The sequence below is a fragment of the Hydra viridissima genome, unplaced genomic scaffold (assembly GCF_058129835.1).
Source record: "Hydra viridissima isolate aposymbiotic clone 2 unplaced genomic scaffold, HvirCarnegie_v1 scaffold_1, whole genome shotgun sequence".
In the NCBI taxonomy this organism is placed as follows: domain Eukaryota; kingdom Metazoa; phylum Cnidaria; class Hydrozoa; order Anthoathecata; family Hydridae; genus Hydra; species Hydra viridissima.
The window spans coordinates 10912194-10928911 of record NW_028324300.1 but is presented as its reverse complement, the minus strand read 5'-3'; the positions used below and the strand labels follow the sequence as shown (position 1 = coordinate 10928911).

Below are 16718 nucleotides of genomic sequence, written 5' to 3'. Positions count from 1 at the left end.
TGTAAACAAGGTCTTTTTTTTTTTACAACTTCTTTTTCACGTTCCTTTAAACTTCTACTTAAAAATAGTAAATGCCTCTTTTGCTTAAATGTTGTCTGATTCCATTGTTTTTAGCGGAAGTAAACAACAACAACAACAAAAAATACTAACTAGAAACATGAAGTTGTAAAGAATTGTTTAGTTGAAAAATATTTTTATTATTGATTCCTTTTAAACTTGTTCCAAATAACTATCTGTTTGCGTTATTTCTAATAAACTCATACTCATACAGACCATTTTTAAAATAATTTACTTTTAAAGATCCGCAAGATTTTTGACCACCTAAACTGTTCAAAACGATTTAAAGATAATAATATTATATTTATAATATTAGATAACTTAAAACAAAAAAACAAAAAAAAACTACCGTCTACAGCCTGTTTTTTTCTTTTAAATCAGTTTCTCGCGAGTTAAGAAGGCGCTAATCATATTCTCCGTAATCATATAAGCTAAACGGATTTTTGAAGTTTAGCTAATTTAAAAACAGTACGACAAAAAAAACCAATAAAAAAAACAAAACACCATAAAATGCCTTAATGTCATAACTACAGCATTGCAGGCCGTCCGTTAAAAGGCAACCTATGTTCAAACCGCGGTCGAAACCTAGGTGATCCGTTGCGGTTATTGTATCTGGGTCTAAAAATAGGACTATTATTATTAGCAAATCGTGGTGGTAATGAACTAAGATGATGCGGTCCAGGAAAGGGGTTATTCTTCTCTAATTGTTCCAGCAGAGGATCAGGTTCAGCAAACTTTGGACGATAAGTATCAAAAGTCGATGGAAGACCGAAGGGTGGCATTCCGTCTGGAGTAAAATGTTCAAAGTTTGGAGGTATATCAAAATTGGAAGTCACTATTGATGGAGGAATCCCTTCAAACACCGGTGGTGGTCCAGGAAAAGGAGGCGGATTACCAGGCCCAAACATCTTGTTGCTATCTCTTTCTCTGTTACTAATTTGATGGGATACGCGATAGTCAACAACTGAGTTAGCACAGCTAGATACTGAGAGATCCTTAAGAGGATTGTCTATATCCTGAGAGTTTTGTTTATTTGACACAATATTAATTTCCTGTGATGACTCCCCTTGTAACTGACCCGATTGATTTTGCAATAACAGATTATGATTTTGATACGGTAAGACACCATGTGGTAGTGGGTGCAGATTTAAAATATTTTCTTGAGAATTGGTTTGTATTATATGAAGAGAATTAGCGTGGCTCAATTGTAATCCAGGATTCATTATTGATGTGCCATTTATATCAAACGACAAATTCGGTGGAGGTATTGTATTCAACGGTAAACCAGGACGTACTGAGTTTACAAGCTGAAGAAAAACAGACATGTCTGGAACGGGCATATTTGGCATAGAATTTAACGACTTCAGGCTAATTGTAGGATTTAAACTATGACTACTTTGCTGTGAAGACGATGGCTGATCTGAACTGACGATTATAGCCTGACTATTTTTCAGATCGCCTGGTTGAGCCTGACTAACATTGGAGGCCATTGAAAACGATTGAGTTTGCATACTTTGCTCAAATTGCCCTTGAGAAATGTTTGCAGAGTAGGTGGCACGCAAACTGCCATCCATCTCAGGTGTAGGAGACCTTCGATCATTATAGTAAGGCTTGTTGGCAGGAGAACGTCGTTTTCTATCTTCTTTATCTTTAGATGAAGAACGATGAGATCTACCTTTACGTCTACTCCGAGGACTTGAAGATCTGCGTGATGAGCGTCGTCGATCAGTGAACTTTTCATCTCGATAATCACGAGATGAGCGATGAGAAGATCTTCGATTGGGACTCCGACTGCCTTCTCGAATCTTGTGAGAAACCTTTCGAGACGGACTTCGACTTGATGAGCGTTTATGTTCGTCGCGGTGAGAGCGATGTCGACCAGAACTATGTCTAGATTTCTTCTCTTTTTTATCCAATCTTTCTTCTTCATCTTTAGATTTATTCTCATTAGAATGTTGCCTCAGCAATGATGAAGAAATTTGACCACTGCTTAAAGATGCACTCTCCGAACTACTGGACACAGGCAAAAAATTATCGTCAAATTTTGTAATTCCAGCAGCAATATTTATTAATTCTGTTTGATTTTCTGACAAACCTGTAGGATTTGTGAGTGATAAAGGCGATGAGACTCTTAAATCTGATACTATGGGTACAAAACGGCCTTTCTTTTTTGGAACTTCCTCACTGTTTCCACCCAGTGCAAAAGTTATAGCATCATTAACAGAAGGATGTTGTATCTCTTCTGATCTTGCTTGTTTTTCTTTGATTGTTTGTAAACTTTTGCTAAGCATCGGAAAAAGCGAGTCAATTAGATTTTGCAATGGCTTATTTTCAGCGTTTCCTACAACATGCTGCTTTGATGTAGCTTCGTCAAGAACAGGAGTAACAGGTGTATCTGCTTCTGACACAGTGTTAAAGACATTTGGATGAAAACTAATTGTCGAGTTTGTGAAATTCGAAGTTGATGGAATCAATCCAAAGGTAGTTACGCTCGATAAGCTGGTAGTTTGAATTGCTTGAACTTTATCCTGCTCTTTTGAAGAATCAGGGGTAGGTAATAGAGGGACTAAAAAATTAAAAACTGAACCGTCTAAGTTATAGTATTGAACATGTAACTTATTTTAAAAGTCAAAATAAAAAAAAGATAAAACAATTACTTAGTCCTAAGAATAATATAACACAGTCTGTTTCTTAACCAATAGGGTTTTTTTAATTTTATTTTTTAAGAATTTAATCCTAATGAAAAGCAAGGCTTTCTTTCATTACTTTCTCTTTGAATTAAATTCTTTTGTTTGCTCTACAAGTTAGACAAAAAAAATGCTAATGTTTATTTAAGGTACTTAAATGGCTGCCTTTAAGGGATGTGATCTGATATCAAACCAATTATTAAACCTGTATAAGAAATAAGAGTTGCTGTCGCAGCTTGCAAATCTTCTTTGACTTTGGAAGTATTTTGCAATGATAAATCTAAAACAGAATTAGATCCTGTTCTATCCAAGAAAGATGTCATTCCATTCATAGTTTCCATGTTTAAAAAAGAGTCTTTAGGAAAACTTGATGTTTGGTGAAGAGGCGCAGTTTCTGGATTGTAAGCTTCTGAAATGTTAACTTCGTCTTCTGAATTACTATCTAAAACGTAAAAAATCAGTGACTAACTCCAGTTTAAGTAAGTAGCAGGTGGTTAAATAGACATTTAATTAATAAAAAGCAAAAAATAATATATACCTAAATCCATATCTTCAATATTGCTTTCATTAGCGTTACTAGTATTATTTTTAGGTATTTTTTCATCACTTGTTACTGGCTCAACTTTAGAAGTCTGTGAAGAATCACTTTCATTTAAAGAAGCATTTGTTTGCTGCAACACCTGCAAACTTTGAGAACTAGAATTAGAATCTGAAGACTCTAATTTCTTTATTTTGGCTTCTAATTTTTTTTTCATTGACTTTAATCGATTTCCAAATGTTTTATATGCCTTAAAAAAGCAAGAATAAAACAAATTAGAAAACTTATCAAAATTTATAAAATTAATTCAGTTATTCAAATTTCTTTGAAAGATCATTTGTAGGATGGTCAATAAATTATTTAACACAGATCATCACCAAACATCAATTCTGCTTTTGGTTTTTAAATTTGTTTTGACTGATCATGCTGTAACTTAAAAAATTCATTTAAATAGACATTTCTGTAGACTAATTAAATGAACAATAGGGTAAGGTTGCCAATATTGTACCCCCTAAGACAAAACTAAAAAATGTAGGTAATCTACTGAGTGAAAACATGGATTTTCAATAGGATTTCATAATTTAGGGATTGTTTGTTGTAAAGATGTTAAAAAAACTCAAAATTTAAAAAGCGTTAAGTCTCGAAGAATCAAATTTAAAAAATAGCGCTAAGAGTACAATTAAGGAAACTAGATCCTTAATTGTAGCATTGTAATCCAATATTGTACCACTTTCTTGATTTCAATTACTTTACAGCTTTGCAAATATTTTATGATTTTAGATTTAAGGGATTTAAAGAACTGATTAAAAGGAATGGTTTTTATAGAATCAGCAATTGGAAATATTCTGATATAACATAACATAACACCTAACTCCCCATAATATAATGAAATGAAGTTTTTTATTTAACAAACTCTATGCAACTTGAATTTTTTTTTCTTCTGGAAAATGCCGAAAACAGGTTTCACCACATATGGTACAATTTTTATTTAAATTGTATGTTTACCAATGGCTTAGCTAAGATTAGAATAGAGGAGGAAGGTAGGTATTAAAGAAAGTTATACTAAACAATGTAAAACAATATATACTATATCTGTTTTAAAAACAACCACACTAAATATTGTAAAATAAAATACATAAAAACATTATTTTTGGCAAAAGTTTCAGACATATTGTGTCTGTTTTTGATTAACACCTGCACAGCCATAATGACACCAGCCTTGACATATTGGTAAAACTGAACTAGAGTGCATCTTTTTAAGGACTGCTTGTCAATACAAGAGTAATACTAAAATTTTTATTTTTTTGTTTAAGTGGTGAAGTTTGTACTGTAAGTATGGATATTTCTCTAATTGAAATCTCAAAAGGGTTTTGTTAAACTTTACACGCATTTTTTTTAACGGTCAGAATGGTTGCGTCGGTACAATATAGGACATGCCTTGAGGAACAATTTACACAACTAATCTAACATTCAGTTGATTAAAAAATTTGACAGCTAAAAGTAAGATTTTTTAAATTCTAAGTATTTATTTTAAATTTAGATAAATTATGCATTAACATAAGTACACCGAACAAATCATATCTTCTACTTTTTTTAGTGAAATACGCTTACCCATAAAAACCTAAAATAAGAAATCTTCAATAACAAACTAACAAGAGCTTATTCTGGGCTTAATGAAGTTGGATGACAAAAAAAAACAGTTGACTACTTAATTTCATTCAGCAAAGATAAAAAATAAGTTAAAAATTTTTTTGTGGGTTGTAAAAATAACGAGTTATGTTAAAAGTACAATATAGGTATCGGTACAATATTAGCAACCTTACCCTACTTAAAATAGGAAGATTTTTTAAAATAAGATATGCAAATAGTAAATCAAAGTGCATGTTTTTGATTTGAATTAATCAAGATAAAAGAATTTACACATAACAAACTGAGAACAGCATTTCACTTACATTTACAATTACTTTGGCTTCATCTTGAGCAGCTTCATAATATGCTTCTCCAGCTGATAAAGTTACAGAAAGTGCACTTTTATCTTTTACACATCTCCTCAGAAGATGACAATAGTCATCCAAAACAACTTTGGATTCTTCAAATTGCTTGTAGAATTTGTCAACACTAGAACGTCCTTTAACATGTTTTACTGAGTCGAAACTTGAAGCATCAATAGCTAGATTTTCAAGTAACTTTGATTTACGCAAAATATCATTATCCAAACTTGTTGTTTTTTTAATAGACACCAGTAACTTAGCAACCTAAAATGAAAACATAAAATCCAGATTTAAATTATTGCATATAGACACCCAGCAAACACAGATCTACATGTACAAATGAATAATACATGTATTAGAAGCTTTTCTGATGCAAATCCTTTTCTTGTTATTTTTGAATACTGCTACAAATATTTTTAACATGATATAGTAATGAATTAACTTTACAGAGAAAACTACTAAAAATCTAAATCAAGTTTAAATAAAAAATATAAATATAAAAAACTTTATAAGAGAGATAGCTTTTAATTCTACTAACTTACTTTGAAGTCAGGGGGTACAGGCTTCTTTGGCTTCTTTATTTCCTCTTCCACTTTTTTATCTTGTTTCACTTCATCTTCTACTTTAATTATAAGTTAAAATAGTACAGCTATTTATTATGTGAAAGTTGAATCTAGACTTAACTACTTATTGTAACTGCACATAAAAACGCCATTAAATAAAAATAATTTAGATTATCTAATATACCAGCTTTGTTAAGCATTTCCTTATATTTATTGATAACATCAGGTTCAAAGATAGCACGCTCACTCCAAATATTAAACACCCGTTCAACCTGTGCTTTGATCTTTGTGTCACTATTTTAAACAAAAAAAAAAAAGTATATATATATATATATATATATATATATATATATATATATATATATATATATATATATATATATATATATATAAGCAAACAAATATATCAAAATATCAAAAGATAGAACATCATTTATGATATAAAAAAGAATTTTTTATAAGCTTCACTACCTAGGTGAAGATATTTACCTAAGTAAAGGCATGGAGTCCATAAATGCTTTTCCAAACATTTCAACAAGATCTTTTGCTTTACGCTTACCATTTTGAACAACATCATTAGCCAAGTAAAATAATGCAAGTCTTCTCTCCGGCTTAAGTACTAAAATAACAAATACCTTTAACTTAATATTCATGAGATTTTCAGTTTTAGTAAGTTATAAAAACTTTTTAAAATGGCAACCAAGCTTTTTTGAGTATCTCTACAATTTTTTTATCTTTTAAAAACTGGCTTCATTAAATACCTTCTTGAGTGTAGTTGATAATCAATATAAGTTAGATCTATTAATAAATATAGTTAATGATTGAAAATAATAAAAAACTATAATATATTATAAATAACACATAGTAAATATAATATACATATAGTATACAATAAAAAAAAACTTTGAGTATTGCTATAAAACTATTAGAAGTGGCAAGAGGCCATTCCTATTATATTCAACACCACAAATTTTTATTAAAAAAAATATAAAAAACATTTCATGCAAATTTAAACCAAATTTGAGTTACAAAAGATAAGCTGTGGAAAGAAAACTTATTTAAGTATAGATTATCAAGATCTGTTGTTATAAATACTTTTGATGTTTTGTGAATTCTGAGAAAACATTTTTATTATCATTATTTTTAGTGAAAACCATTTTGGCTTTGATATATCATTCATCTCCCTCTGATCCATTCAATTTGTTTAAAATATTTCTTGTTTAAGATTTTAATCAACATTAATCTTTTCTGCATCACTTGAAAAAATCATGTCCCTGTCTTTACATATATATATATATATATATATATATATATATATATATATATATATATATATATATATATATATATATATATATATATATATATATATATATATATATATATATATATATATATATATACACACACACATATACATATATATATATATATACACATATACATATACACACACACACATACATACATACATACATACATACATACATACATACATACATACATACATACATACATACATACATACATATTCTTATTTTCAAATTTTCCAAATTTTTCAAATTTCCTTATTTCCTATTTTTATTGTAATAAAGAGAAGTAAGACAGGCACCAGAAAAAATCTACGAGAATATTTTAAAGGATATTTGTTTAACTATTGTATTTCAATATTGAATGTTATATATATTTTGAAAGTACATATAATATTCTTCTTAAATTTCACTTAGGCTTATGAAATTGTGTATGTGAGAATACCACTTTGTGTTTTACACTTGATATCAGCTTTGACACAGTCTTCAGCTGGACTTTCTTGGTAGTTTTATTCCTTTTATTTTTGAAGTCTTGGATGTTTTTAGCTTCTTTTACATTGAATCTCAGTTTTCTTTTAACAATAGCCCTCTTTTCAATTGGAACAACTTGGTGGATTACAGTGTTTTTCAATGAAACCTTTATGTTCTCTAAGCCAGTTTAAAGTTGTCCCAGAGTAGCTACATGATGCTAAATCGGTCCAAAATAACAGATTACCTGTATGAGATCTTAAAAATGGCAAAAGATAGTCACAAAATAAGAGCTTCTTTTACCACATTCACAAATTGCTTTAGTAAAAAAAATTTTTTTAGTGAATTTTTGCATTCCAATTCATTTTGGAATTCAGTTTCCTGAAAGAGATCAGAAATATGCAGCACAATAAGTTTCATCATCAATAATTAAACAAGATATTTTAGCACAGTTTTTTATAGAGCAGCTTTGAACAACAATATGCAAAATTTTCTTGCTTTTCTTTAGAATGAGAAACTTCTTTCTTTTTATAGCCAAAATTTTTCTTCACTCTTTGAATAGTGGAAGCATTTATCTTAAATTTATTCGCTAAAGTTCGAAAAGAAATTTCTGTGGAAGGCATCTTTCCCTTTTTTTATGAAATGAATGACACAACTGATATTCTTTGGGATGGAATTGTCAGTGTCTCAAACGCAATCTATGCATTGTGTTATCCTAATTAAAATGTTTGTCATAAAAATCGGACAAGTGTCAGATGCATCACGAGTTTTATTACATATCATCTGAAGAAAGACATTGATACTCATACCGTGCCACTCAATCAAGAATACCATCAGGTTTATTCAGTTAAATAATTTTTTTTTGTATGCAATTTTGTCTATATTTTGATAGTTATACCATTATTATGATTCATTTTGTCAGGTTTACTGGAATGCTGATTTATGTGGAAGTATTTATGTGGTCATGTGGAAGTAGGAGCTAGCAACATAAAAGAAGGTGATTATGTAATTGTGCAATTGGAGTCTGTATCAAAACTGTTCTAAGTCTGTATTAAAAAGGTTTTATGTTGGTTTGGTCATCCAAAGAAGTGAACTTGCTGGAATTGATTCTGGGTGGCAGGTTAAATGAATGCAACAAAGCAATATTTTATCACATCCTTCTTCTGATATAGAAAAAATACTGACATTGGTTAAGATGGAAAGCTCTGTTCATCACTTTGCAGGTAATTTCAGTTTGTATATGCTTGCATTGTACTAAAATTGCATTACATATATGTAAAAATTGATTATTAGCAGATTTTTATCAGATAAAAGCAACATCTATCACCAAATGTTACATCTGGCACCAAAATGATTGCAAAGCTACGATTAATAGAACTACTCATGATTGCCTTATTAGATTTTTTCAACTTCTAGCACCTGATAGATTTAGAGAAATTTTATGATGAAACAAAAAAACATTTAAATGAATGATTTTTTGAATTAAATCCAGCACTAGCAAACTAAAGGTCACCCTTTCCAATTATATACACCAATCCAATCAAAAATTTAGAAATTATTATTTTTTATATTAATAGGTCATTTTGCTGAAAAAGATAGGGAAATAGTAACACATAACAGATATGTTTTAATTCATAAAGATCAATATACATTACATCCGGCACCATGGAATTGCCCATTTAATTATATTTATATATCACATTTACATATTAATATAAATATAATTAAATATAATTGAATTGATGGGAAAAAGCTCATTAGAATGGCAAATTATTTTTGTTTTTTAATTTTTTAAATTACATTCTGATGAGCTCGGCCAAGTAAACTCGGAGAGGAAGAGATGAACTGAAAAAAACTGAAGAGATGAAAGGGCACTATTTATAAAATAGTAGTCAAGAATGACAATATATTTAAGATAATACACTAATTGTGTTCACAACATGACAAATCAAGTCAAACCACGGCGATCTTTCGTATACAGATTTCCCAAATATCCGTGGATCTGGAAATTACCAAATAGTGAAACAACTCCATGTAACCTATTTAAAATGTTATATACAATGCGAATTCACCTTACTTTGTAAATATAAACTTGTGCGTTATACAGTCAGAACGTTGTTCTTTTGTTTTCAAAAAAAAAATAAAATGTTGTTTTATCAAAACCATGGAAATAAAATTCACTTTTAAGATTATTGACGTTAGGGGGCATCTAAAAATACACACGAAGGAACTAAGGAATTTTGATTTTTTTTTTTTGACAATTAGGAAAAATAAGACCTGTTTTATTAAGAAAAGTAAAAAGAGAAAGGTTTGTTATTTTTGTTATGGAGAATTTACTATTTAAAAAATCAGTCTTTCTTTAGAACATTTTTAGCCGAATGCCTCACAAGATTCCAGGTCTGCAAAATTATTTAACTTAAGAGAAATAATTGTCTGTATTTTGTTTAAATAAATAGCAAAATAATTTCTTTCTGTATTTTGTTTCGTTTTATAAAACTTGGTGTTTTTACTGTTTCTTTCTTTAATCTGAAGTAAATTTCTGATATCGCCAGAAAATGATCAGACTCAAATCGTAAACGAAGTATACAAAAATGAAATTATTTTCTATAATTTTAAAGAAAGTGAAGAGAAAATAAGGTTATGGCTCTTCAAGCTGTAATAGTATAACTGGAATTAGTTACTAATAGTAATTAATTGTTCTTCTTGTTTAGATGAAAAAGTTATTATGGGATAGTGTAGTAAATATTGGAGTATCTGTTGAAGAATTTTATTCAGGGTCCTATAAATGCAATAAAGGCTATAGTAAATTCCGGAAAATTATAACTGAAAGTGATCAGTTTGATTGTTTTTGCAATGATTTAGAGTCAGGAAATGGTCAGTCAATGTTTGAACGTGTTTCAAAAAATGGTGAAGATAAAATTGGTATGCCTTTAACTGTGAATCCGAGGGTTGCGAGTTATGGATTAAAAAACTTCTAAATGCAACTTTGTGTTTACAGATTATAAGCAAATTTGTGCTCAGCACTAGCCTAAAGATGCAGAATTAAAAAAATTCAAAGGTAGTAGTTTTGTTCCAGTGCGTCCTCCATCAGTCTTTAAAGTTATACCAGTGTCTTGTATTCCAATAGAGTTTAGAAAAAGAGATATCACTGGGTTAATGTGCCCTGAACGAAATAGTTTACTTGATGAGTTCAAAAACTTCAAAAAAATGGATGCTATTCAATTTAATTCAATTGTAAAAAACTTGAAGTCAATGATAAATAACTGTAAAGAAAAAATTTATTTTGTTGAAAAAGAAAAAAATACATCTTTAATATCATATGAAAATTGTGGACCAAAACCTAAGTTTTTAATATAGATAACTTTAGAAGATTCTGGAGATATTTATTTTCTTTTTAAAACAAAGGAATTATTAAATATTATTCTCAACTGGAGAATGCTGTTAGATATGTTATTAATAATGAAACAGATTCGAGCAAGTTATAATATGCATTAAGTCACCAAAACCAATTGAATGACAAAATTTTGGATTAGTTTTCAAAGTTTTTTGTGATGAAACAGTTGCAACATTACGTGTAAAAGTTCCTGAAGCTAAAGATACTGCACTTTTTATTGAAACAGTTGTCAAGTGATGGCTTATTGTCAACAGTAAATCAAAAGGTCTAGATATTAGATTAAATGATATTCGAAGAAAGCCTATTACTTCAGTCAATGATTGGCAAATAGATTTCTTAGAGAAAAATTTGAAATGCGTAAATTCAAAATCAAGAGAGAAAAAGTTAACAATGGTTACTGCAAGTGCTTTGCAAAAAATTTCTAAAAGATTAGCAAGCTATGCCAAGTATTTGTTGAATTATGGTGCATCTTATGTATTGCTAGGACATATGCAATTAGATGCACTAGAAAAACAGTTTAGGAAATATCAGCAAGGGTCAGGTGGCACATCTGATAATTTTTCAAAATGTTAATCAAAAATTTAGAATCGACAAAACTGGAAGGTTGCTTGATTTTATGATATTTCCTTTTGCTCGCCACCACTATGATAACTGTGAACTTAATGTGGAGTTTCATATGTCAATATGTGAAAATTGTGAGGTTCAATTGCCAAATGAATGCAAACAAGGGCTTTAATATATTTCAGGTTTTATTGCTTACAAACTTCCAGAATTACATTCAATTTTAGAAGAAACAGACACCTTTGATATGTTTCAAGAATATGGAACTTTGATTAGTTCTTTGAATAGGGGAAGACTAAGAGAACCTTCTGACAATTTAGTCTACTTTGTTATTTATTGTTTTTTTATATTTGAAGTGACACTTGTGAATAAAGTTTCACTATTGCTGTGCAAGAGAGGATTAATTGACATTTTTACTAACTGCAATAGTAAATTTCAATTGCTTGTTCGAAGCGTTAAAAAAGTTTGCTGCATTTTGGCAAACATTTTTTAAAACAATTATTGTAAAAAACACTCTGAAGATTTTGGGAAGGAATGTTTAATAAAACAAGCAAAACTTTCAACTTTAAAATAAAATACTTTGAGCTAAAAAATTCAGAATAATTTCAATAAAATAAAGTTAACATATTTTTTTTTCATTAAAAAACTTATTATTTGTATTACAAGTGTTAAACGGCTAAAATAAACATAGTTATAAAAATGAGATTTAGTCATTTTTAGCTAAACTCTTTAAATTTTTATTTCAATTAACTTATTTATAAACATAAAAAAAATTCCTACAATATTTGCTTCCGAAATTTAATCAAAATGTTTTGTCATAATAAAGCTCTTTGCTTGTTTCTGAAGTTTGTTTACAAAAGCAAGGATAAAAAATAATTTTAACGGTAAAAAAAGTCGGCCTTTGCTAATTTTACAGAAAATGAGCTGTTGCAGCCTGTTTAAGAAGGCCTTGAAATTACGGAATGAAAAACTTTATAAAAATAAGACCGAATGATAAAAAACGGGCGATCTCAAAAAATTTACTTAATAAGCCAAGTAGAAGATCGCCGTAAACATTTTTCTTAATTGTTTGAATGAATGAAAAAATTAACAGATGTTTTTCTGTTTTTCTCCTGAAAAAAGAAAAGTATGTTTTGTCATGTTGTGAACTATATTTTCAAAATTTTATTATTGATGTATGGCCCAAAGGCTTAATAACCACACAAGTGGAAAAAGACTAGAGGATCATTTTTTATTTTAAAAGATTAGAATAATTGGATTACTGATAAGATGCAATTTTTTTCAATAAACTTAAGTTAAAGTTACAAGATGGAGCAATATTAAATGCATATATATATATATATATATATATATATATATATATATATATATATATATATATATATATATATATATATATATAATTGACTTTTAAATTAGAAAAGGCAGAAGAGTTAGTGACATTAAACTGTCAAAATTTTAAGGTGTTTTATTAAAAGCACTGCAACTAATCATTATGTAAGTTTATTTAAAAGTAAATATTAAGAAATTCAAACTGTTTATAAATGTGACAGTAGACCAGTTATGTTATGTGATGTCTTACTGTCATGTGTTTTTAAACTCTACTTAAAAATCATAAAAATTTTATTGCATCGTTAGCTAACAGCTATAATTTACCAGCCAGATACAGTTTTTTGTGTCACTTTTATATTTCAAACTAATTATAAACATTAGATATTCTAAACTAAGAAAATAGGGGAAACATTTAAAAAATTTTAAAAGAAATAAAGTATAAAAAATCACAACATTAGGGTTAAGTATTAAATTATGGGCCTTCCTAATATGGGCAGCCTTATTTATTTTAACAAATATGCAGTGTTGGTGCAGTCACCTGGAAAATGTTTTTGTGTAAACAGGGATCTACTAATGAAAAAGTGATTCAAGTGAGAAAAAAGATTTTTTTTAAACTAACTTAATTTTCAAAAATGGCATGTTTGTTAAAAATTTCCATGTTGTGTGTTTGCTAAATTACTTTTTGTTGAATGAAGCAACTTGTAAGCTGTAAATTTTATTACATTTATGCATCATTTAAACTTGTCATGGTGAGAAATTTTAGTTGTTTTTGTGCAGTCTATTAGCTTGCCACTAGTTTAGAAAGCCCTGCTTCTTTTTAACTTTAGCCACAAGTGTTTTGTAATGCTAATGTATGTGTTTTGTAATACTAATGTAATACTAATGTAAGTGTTTTGTAATGCTAATGTAATGCAAGTGTATGCTAAACACTAAAGGACAAAGGTGCAGCTAAACACTAAATAATATCAAGGTTAACACTATAAAGGGATATTAAAAAAGCCAGTGATCAAGGAGACATAAGTATGCTTAGACAACTTACACTGTAGACTAAAGACCAGGTAAATGTAACAAATATAATAATTAATACAATCACAAGCATAAATAATGTTCTTTTACTATATTATTTAGTTTCCTATCTCATACTAACATTTCATAATCATTAAAAGTCATCAATCTTTTTTTAAAATAAATTAGAATACAAAATGTCAATGACCAGAAAGTTTTGCACACTGCTGTATGTCTGACTTAAGCAGTTACAAGCTCTGAACAAGGCACAGTAGTAGACATGTGTAATGCAGTACACACCCTGTAAAAATGACAACTAATACCAACTTCATGTCCCCTGGAAACCCCCTTTAGGGATAAATAGTATATGAGTATAAGGTTTACCACAAGAAATTTCAAAATCAAATATGGCTGTCCGAGCGAGATATTCACATTCAAAGTTTTTGGTCCATAAATCTAATTTCCGCCATAAAGATATTGTCAAAACACATTTTTTTTTTTATATTGAGAAGCTCTTTATTGCTATTATAGAAACAGCTACTATTTACAACATTTACACCACAATCATGTACTTGGCAGAGCGGATATACTAGGGTGTCAGTTTTAACCATATCATTTATTTTAAGCTAAAAATGAAACAGACAAATAAAGAAAACAAATAAAATTTCATTCTGGCCAATTCATTTCAGCATGTATAAAGAACAATTTCGGATGCTTCCATTTCATTCCACATAAATTCACTTATGTTTACTGTTTAAGTCCACAAAAAATTGCAAAAGCTGAAGATTGTAATCAGGATGAGTCTGATCCCTCTTGAACTGCTGCCAATGATTAGAAAAGATGGAATGCATTGCCTAGGTTGTTTGTTCTCTAAAGAGTCCCAAAGAGCAGTTATTTCTAGAACTGAGGAACATTGTGGAAAAGAGCATGAAATTTTGGTGTCACAGTTATTGGAAGTCTTAGGTACAAATATTTGAATGCCTCAATCTTCTGATTGCAGTTGGCTTCCTAATAGTTTCCAAAACAGACTGATACAACAACATGAAGTGTTTGAAATGCATCAGTGAACTTTACCACTTCTTGAACTTTGTCTATTGGCGAGAGACTCCAACAGATCAAAATTTTCCAAAAACTTCTTGCATTCATTTCCATCAAATTGACCCCCATGGTATGGCTCATGGTAATGTGCAGCTTCGAAGGCCATTCTTTGGCACCTGAAAAAATGTGTTAAGTTTTGACAATATCTTTATGGCAAAAATGAGATTTATGGATCAAAAACTTTGAATGTGAATATCTCGCTCGGATGGCCATATTTGATTTTGAAATTTCTTGTGGTGAACCTTGTACTCATATACTATTTACCCCTAAAGGGGGTTTCCAGGGGACATGAAGTTGGTATTAGTTGTCATTTTTACAGGGTGTGAGTAAATACCAGTGATATAATAAGTAAATTAAAAATTCTGTACTTTTTCTTCTATAGAATTTAATTCAAAAAACCTTATAATAACAAAAATAAAAATTTTTATCTTTGTTTTGATTAAAAGGAAAAATAAGAGTTTTGACAACCATTTTAAATAATTTCTATACATGTAAATTATGTTTTATTTATTCAAAGAAAAATGAAAATGTATTTACAGAGAAATTCATTATTTGCCTAACAAGAAACAAAAAGTTTTCTTTTATAATACCATCAAGTAATTTAAATTTACTTGTCGTTATTGATACTTTATATTTGTAAGGTTACTTTTGATAAAAGTAACTTTATAAATATGAAGTATTGATAATTACAAGTCCTTTTACAGTAACAAAATTTTTCTGCAAAAAAATATTTTACAATTAAAGAAAAAAAATTATTTAAAGGTTTACAATTTCTCTTGTTGCAGAAGTCTACTGATTATGTTCAGTTATAAAGATTTACAAAATGTTTTGACGGCTTAAGTGCTTTCACTTAAACAATGAAAGTACGTTTTACAGCCTAACTGCATATCAGACAGCTTGTTTTAAGAATAAACGTATAGAAAAAATAGATGTATTCGCAGCATATTTTATTTTGTAGCTGCAATACCTATTTGGTAAAGTTACAAATGTAATGGATAACACCAAGAAAATCAATCTACAAGATATCTGAGGGTTAAGTAATTCCTACCTCGGCCAATAAGATCACTCCAAACTGAAGTTATTATTTTGGCATGATGTTTATGATGTAATATCCACAGTGATAATGTTTGTATTCCTGTTTGACTAGTATCTAATGTCTTTAGTTTCTTTTCGAAAGATTTAGCGTTAAACGTAGCCATGTTTTCACTTCCATCTGGACTTTTTGCGCAGGCGCAAATTATCAAACTCGGCCGGGTTTGTTTTGCTTTCCTAAAAACTCATGATGATTATTATCACGGTAATATGAGTTCGTAAAATGGGCGAACGAAACTAAATTCAAGTTTTTTTTCTTAATGAACGTTTTTATAATAATGCTAATTTTATTACTTATATGTAGTAGAAAATTAGAGAACTATTTTTTAAATAACTGTTATGAAAGTATTACCAGTAAAGTAGCCTTTTTCGCCTCAAATGCGGATTGTGGTTACTTGCAACAATATTACAATACTGTAGAAATACCTAGGTAAATACCCTAACGGAATATTTTAGGACCAGTTGTAAGATATTTTTTAAAAAAGCATTGTCTGTTTCTATGCTTTAGTATATGAATTATAGTATATATTAATTTATGTTAAAGATGATTATTAGAATAATTCATACCCTTTGTTATAATACACGCACACACACAAACACAGACACAAAAACACACAAACAA

General features: G+C 29.2%; 1 protein-coding gene across 2 annotated transcripts; it reads right to left on the bottom strand.

The window, feature by feature from the left end:
* Positions 1–410: 410 nt before the first annotated feature.
* LOC145187308 (uncharacterized) lies at positions 411–16519 on the bottom strand. Of its 2 annotated transcripts, XM_090085186.1 has the most exons (9): positions 16449–16519; positions 16053–16273; positions 6326–6455; positions 6021–6130; positions 5816–5895; positions 5235–5537; positions 3283–3532; positions 2950–3186; positions 411–2623 (listed from the first exon to the last, which is right to left on the bottom strand). In XM_090085186.1, exons 2-9 carry the CDS (start codon positions 16201–16203, stop codon positions 585–587), a joined length of 3300 nt encoding a protein of 1099 aa, XP_089941312.1. In that variant the 5' UTR covers positions 16204–16273; positions 16449–16519; the 3' UTR covers positions 411–584. The 2 variants fall into 2 exon arrangements, with proteins under 2 accessions (XP_089941312.1, XP_079919793.2); XM_080063667.2 differs by lacking the exon at positions 16449–16519 and having other exon boundaries at positions 5816–5892; positions 16053–16271.
* Between the last annotated feature and the right edge of the window lie 199 nt (positions 16520–16718).

Bases quoted from the DNA above. Each gene is read 5' to 3' on its own strand.
- LOC145187308 (XM_090085186.1), bottom strand. From the start codon at position 16,203: ATGGCTACGTTTAACGCTAAATCTTTCGAAAAGAAACTAAAGACATTA. The intron at 6,456-16,052 runs GTAGGAATTACT...TTGTTATTTTAG, and splicing joins GAGTGATCTTATTGGCCGAG to TACTTAAGCCGGAGAGAAGA. The intron at 6,131-6,325 runs GTAAATATCTTC...TGTTTAAAATAG, and splicing joins GACTCCATGCCTTTACTTAG to TGACACAAAGATCAAAGCAC.